The sequence below is a fragment of the Poecilia reticulata genome, linkage group LG12, assembly GCF_000633615.1.
Source record: "Poecilia reticulata strain Guanapo linkage group LG12, Guppy_female_1.0+MT, whole genome shotgun sequence".
Lineage (NCBI taxonomy): Eukaryota > Metazoa > Chordata > Actinopteri > Cyprinodontiformes > Poeciliidae > Poecilia > Poecilia reticulata.
The window spans coordinates 3,779,334-3,785,333 of NC_024342.1; the positions used below are offsets into that span (position 1 = coordinate 3,779,334).

The 6,000-nt window shown below is 41.7% G+C and overlaps 1 protein-coding gene across 1 annotated transcript in view; it reads right to left on the reverse strand.

The window, feature by feature from the left end:
• LOC103473262 (zinc finger SWIM domain-containing protein 6-like) overlaps window positions 1–6,000 on the reverse strand; it is a 54,923-nt gene that overhangs the window by 22,622 nt on the left and 26,301 nt on the right. Inside the window, exons 2-3 of the mRNA XM_008423360.2 lie at window positions 2,284–2,640; window positions 364–512 (exon numbers count right to left, since the gene is read on the reverse strand). Of these exons, the coding sequence (XP_008421582.1) occupies window positions 364–512; window positions 2,284–2,640 (506 nt within the window). The remainder of the gene's footprint in view (window positions 1–363; window positions 513–2,283; window positions 2,641–6,000) is intronic.

The window sequence follows — 6,000 nt, forward strand, 5'->3', positions numbered from 1 at the left end:
TGATATTTGGTTGCATTGATTCTCCATCAAACTACTGGAAAAAAATTTGCTTAAGTAAAAACGTATAAAAAGACTTAAAATATGTACCAGCAAGTAAAAATACTGGCACAAAGTACAGGGGGGAAATGCTTTAAAAAGCTAAAAGCTAAAAAAAGAGTTTAGAAAACAAAACTTTAATCATTGATTAATTTTAATTTGACAGAAACAGAATATTGTCTTTTGCATCACAACACACATCACAAGTTATAGAAGAAGCACAGACATTGACATACATCCTTGTGGTATCCCACATCTCTGTAGCTCCATTATTACCCAAAGAAAGGCACAGAGAGGAGAGCCCTAATGTGGCTGGAAGGTCGGTACCTTGCTGAACAGCAGGTTGAGCTGCTTTCCCGAGCCATGGTACCCGCCCTGGGAGAGAAAGAGCTTGACCTGTTCCTGGACCTGTTCCTCATCCAAATGCCAACAGTTCTCGTCGTCCACGCTCGCCCCTGCCGTCGGATCTGGAGCTCCTGCCATGAGTGAAGGGAAAAGGAAAAAAAACAGAAAGTGGTTAAGCTCTCTCAAGTTGTTGATCTATTTATTAGTTTTTTTTTTTTTTACTTTTGGTAGAGGTAGAAACAATTCCTATTTGCTTGGAAGTCTCAACTCTGACCTGAGAATGACATTATCGCCAACTGAACAGGTTGTAAGGAAAACAGCGAGCTGCCACTGGTTGTTTACAGTGAGAAGGCTAATTACTTCTGCTTGTATGTGTTGCACACTCGAACAAAAGTGGTGTCGAGACATGCGGTAGTTGTAAATTTCTTTTACTTCCTTTTTTCTGAACATACAAACACGTTCATCGATCCGTGCGTTACACTCTAACGGTTACATTCGCCATCTTTTTTCTTCTTCTTCCTCTTCAAAACTTAGGACCCTTCAGACCCGAGGCTGCCCTAAGCGCCTGTTAGAAACTGATCACTGTCCAAACTTGTTTCACTCTCAGTCCGAATAGCTWCCAACATACACGTGAATATTCCGCTAAACATGGACAATGAAACAGTGCTTTTTAATAAAACAAAACATTCATAAGAACAGATAATAGACTCATATTTTACTGGAAGAGGGGGGGTTCCGCAACTGATCCCCCACACATGCATTTTACACATTCAGACACCTGAAGAACATGATTACAGGCAGATTTATACGGCACGTCTGTGTGTGACAGAATGACATTTGAAACATGTGAAAAGAAAATGCTAATTTCAGCCACCTTCAGCTATACCAGCTAGCTAATACAAATATTGAAACCAAGTACAGACTTCAGAAAACAAAAGTTTAGTCATTTATTAAATTTGCTGTGTATGTAGTTAGCTAGCAAAGTATCTGTCTGTCTGTCTATCTATGTATCTGTCAACTACGTAGACAGCTAGATTGATAGCTTGCTAGCTAGCTATCAATCTAGCACATGTCTTAAGAATCCCATCAGGTTCCAGAGATCTTAAGCATTTGAGTTTCTCTGGGTTTCTCCTCACTTGACCAGGCTGGACATGTATTGGATTTTGAGATCTGGACAAGTGAAAAACCTAGGAATGGAATCTGCCTTTCAGCTGGATTTGTTTGTTTTTTTTGTTTTGCTTTTTTTTTAAGGAAATGTGAAATTCTGACTTAACAGTGCATATTATATACAGAAATTTTTATTTAAAGTGCTCTTTTTTAATGTGCTCCAATCAAACAGAATGCATTAATGTGTGCTCGGTCAGCTTAAACACTGATCAATAGCATTAACCCCGCGACTACAGCCAGCCCAGAAGAGCAACTTTTGGAACACTTAACAAGCTCTCTTGGGAAAACTGAACGCTGTAAAAAGGTTCGACCACAGAGAGAGTGAAAGTAGTTAGGCAGAAATATGAAGTGAGAAACTGAAGCCTGAAGTGTCCAGAACAATCAGGAAGCTGCAAGCTTATAAACAGACTCATGTTTTCAGTCTATAAAAATTGATTCAAGCAGCTAAATAGTTATTACTGTGGCGAGAAGCGTGTGAACGAGCTGCGTTATGATTTTACTTTATAGCTTATTCTAAAAATGGAGACAAAAACTCAGACATAATTTATTTGTTTAGATTCAGGCCATTATTCCAACTTCTTCCTTACAACGTCACCCACCAGCTGGGCCTCGACTGGTACGAAACAGTGCAAACATGAAAACAAATACCTGCGTCTGCTTGACTGCGTGTTTGTACGCATGTTAAAAGTTCAGCCTCTGGTTGGCCCCGAGGCCCCAAACGGCCCCTCCACTCACCATGCACCTGGTTGATCTCGGAGTTCTGTGACAGTATTTCGTCAGCCAGCTTCTGAGCCGTCGGCAGCACGTCCGTGTGATGCACCGTGATCAGGTACTGGACGAACTTCTGCAGCTGGTCCCTGTTCATTTGGAACAACGTCTCTGAGATGGGCAGGCGCAGCTTGACCTGCTCGGGCTTCCGTACCCGGTAGAGCGAGAGCGCCACCACGTGGGCGCAGTAGAAGATGTCCTTATTGCCGCAGCTGCACGTCACCGACGTGATCTTGCAGCGGTCGAAGCTGACGCTGACGTTGCACAGCAGCTCCGGCTCGGAGGACGTGGCCGGTTCCCGGACCGTCCCGCTGAGGTGGAAACCTGCACAGAAACATGTTCGCCGTCAATCAGTGGTAATGAAATAAAGTTTTATGACTTTCAGCTATTTCAAAACCCGTTGTGGAGTTAACTGGGATTTAATAATGAAGATAAGCATTATCGGGCACTGTAGGTTTTGTGGAGATGTACCAAGAGATTTTAGTTTTCAGTGTAACATCAACACTGTTCAGTGTGGACACCTCGACTGAGTAAAGAATAGGACTCGGAGCCAGATGTTTTCAGTATTTCTAAGGTTTTTACAAATAAAGTCAAAGGTAGCACAAAAGGTAATTAAAGAAAGCTGCAGTTTCTTGGGAGCTATTTTGGGCGATAATTCAGTTTCTACTTTTTTGGGGTTTACCCAACTTTTCGAGCTCAAAGGAACACAGGAAGAGACCAGAGCAGCTGTGTTTCCATTGACCACCAAATTGCACACATTGGAATTACGAAAATAATTTTACGTAATGGAAACACGGTGATTACAAAAAAACCCATGTTTTTAATAAAACGTTTTTGTGCTTAGAATGAGGCCATATCGAAACTGGTGTATTTCGCAAAACGGCAAGGAAACTCTTTATTTGTATCACACGAGTCACGTAATCAACAACTGGATGTTACTACTGGAGAAAAAGACAAAGAAAGCAACAAAGTGTCAAGAGGATGATGACGTGGAATGTTTTGCTACTGTGAAATTGTGTGTATATATATTTTTTTACATTAGCAGAATATCAACAAAGGTTTGAACACATTTGTAATAAAAACGCAGCTGGCGTCAGCTGGAAATATTCCATTCTCTTAGCACCCAAAGGTGAGGTAACTCATCATCGGCGCAGAGAAAGGATATAAGTTGGGTAACATTGTCAGGTTGTTGTTACATCATTTAGTGCTTATGTTAATATATGTATAAGGAATCTCAGAGACATGGAGATTGTGAAGAAATACATTTTTGGAACTGCCCCAAAAATCTGTTGCAGCTTGATGTAGCCCTGGACTAAACTGTGTAAACTGCATAGGAATAGTGGAGCAATATTTACTTCCTCCTCAACAGAAATGTCATAAAAAATTTATTTATCAAGAAATTTGAAGAGCCAATCATATTCAGACTGAACATTACTAATATGAAATTTCGTTCATTATTCACTGATCATCCCCTCACTTCACCGTTAACCTGTCTTTCTGAAAGGGTGCCACAGAAACACACACACTCTCATTTCCCTTTCACAACACCTCTATTGCTTGCCTTCCCCTAATCGCCTCCTTCCTCTGTCAGCACCGACAGGATCATTTCACCAGCAGCACAAAGTCCTGCTATTAAACTGTCAACCTCTGGTCCTCTCAACACAGAACCTATAGAAGTATTTGTGAAGAACATTCACATGGAGGTGAGATTAAACCGACTTCTCAAATCCTGTATATTTGGGTTTCAGTCGGGAATGTACCGTAAACCTGACCAGGGCATCGGTTTTTCACTTCAACCAAGCCGCAAGCGAAAATGAGATTGAAATATTAAGCTTGGAAAGAAACGGCAGATGGACAGGCGTTGGCAAAGAACACCATGACAGCAAGGACTTCTATAAGCAAACCCTGGAATAGACAACCTGACAGGGTTTGTGGGTTAACAGATGGTCTCATAGGCACGGTGGTACACACCGTAGGAGTTCATCGTCCACAACCAGCCTGTCCCCGTCTCAGGTTCACAGCACGGCGAAGACCAACAAGTTCGTTCTGCCCAACGAGAAGCGTAGCACGCAACAGTCGCTTGAGTCGCAGGAGCGCGATGTGCTTCTCGCTCCCTGCTGTCGTCCACAGCGCAGCCAAACGAGAGGCTGATGAGCTACAAAGCCAAGACTGTGACAGCTGACAGGTGGCTTTATTAGGTGGCCGTCTGAGCCAAAGAAAATTTAAAGCTGCGTCAAAGACTCGACCTTCTGTCAAGTCGGTCTACGGGGGAGGTTTAAATAACACGACTGCTGTTCTCACAGGCGAGAACCTCTGCTGTGTCTTGAGAATGTGAAACTCAGACAGGCTGGTCTTACAGCAGTACTTTAGTGGGATCTACTGAAAATATCACACTTCTCTGAGTCTTTACTGATTGATACACAGACATTTTGATTGTTGTTACATTTCTGGGAATAAGGTACTTCAAACTCAGGATCTCTAACTCATGATAGGAGACATTCGGAGAGGGATTTTTTAGCAAGTAGCATACTGAATGATAACTTGTAAAAAAAGCTTCACGTCAGAACATCTGAACCGTCCCTTTAGGTTGTGGTGGACCAGTGAATCTCTCATTGACTATAATCATGTTTCCATCCATTTGTCATTTGAATTTAAAATGTTACAGAAATTAAAAATCTGTGGACTGGTTGGAAAGACTCAACCAGTCTACGCAAAAAGAGTTGATACTCAGATTAATACAAATTCACTAACACTTGTACACCATGCATCGACTTCCATCCAATGTTCTACCACTTCGCGTTGGTCTATCACATCCAATGCCACTAAATACAGTAAGGTTTGGTTATAAAGAACAAAATGGAAGAAGTTTAAAGCGGTATGTATCCCTTAGCAAGGCTTTTCACAATAGAAAGTCAACAGGTCTAAGTGCAGTATTGGACAGATCAGCTAAACACCACTGCTAACCCGTGGTGTTTAGCTATTCACAAATCTGGAACAAACATCCAGAAAACTGCAAAAATGCTGAAACACTGACTTCCAAGTCAAAAACCCCACCTGTTTATCATTTCCATTGATTAGTATTAACTGGAAGATTGATCATTATATTTGATGTGTATTTGCATGATGATTTTGACAAACTGTAATGCTTATTGCTTGTTTCATAGTTGTTGACTCTATGATGTTTTTTTTTTTATGTAAGAGGTCTTTGAACGGCTGAATTTTGCTCCACAAATAAACTTGACTTCTATTATTGATATCATATCTTCCTAATGAGTAAACTGGGTGATTGTTGCAGAGTTCTGTGCTGGGTTTTGTTACTATTTATACTAAAACAAACACACTGTTCGTATGAGCTCCAGAACCTGAACTGGAACATCAGGTCTAATTTCCACTTTGCTCACATCTTCTCCTGTGTGTGTGTGTGACACCCGGCACATAGCTGACACATATCCATCCCAGTGTTGTGGAAGAATCGCTGTAAGCAGAGTGGGTGTTTTGTCTGCAGACGCGACGCACACCAAAGCCAAACCAAACAGGAGCGGAAGGAGTAGATATCTGAGAGTGAAACCCCGTGTAGAAATGGAGAAAACACAGTTTCACTTCTTACAGCTGCTTTTCCTGCCGAGCACACACACACACACACACACACACACATGTACACACAGACACACACACACACATATA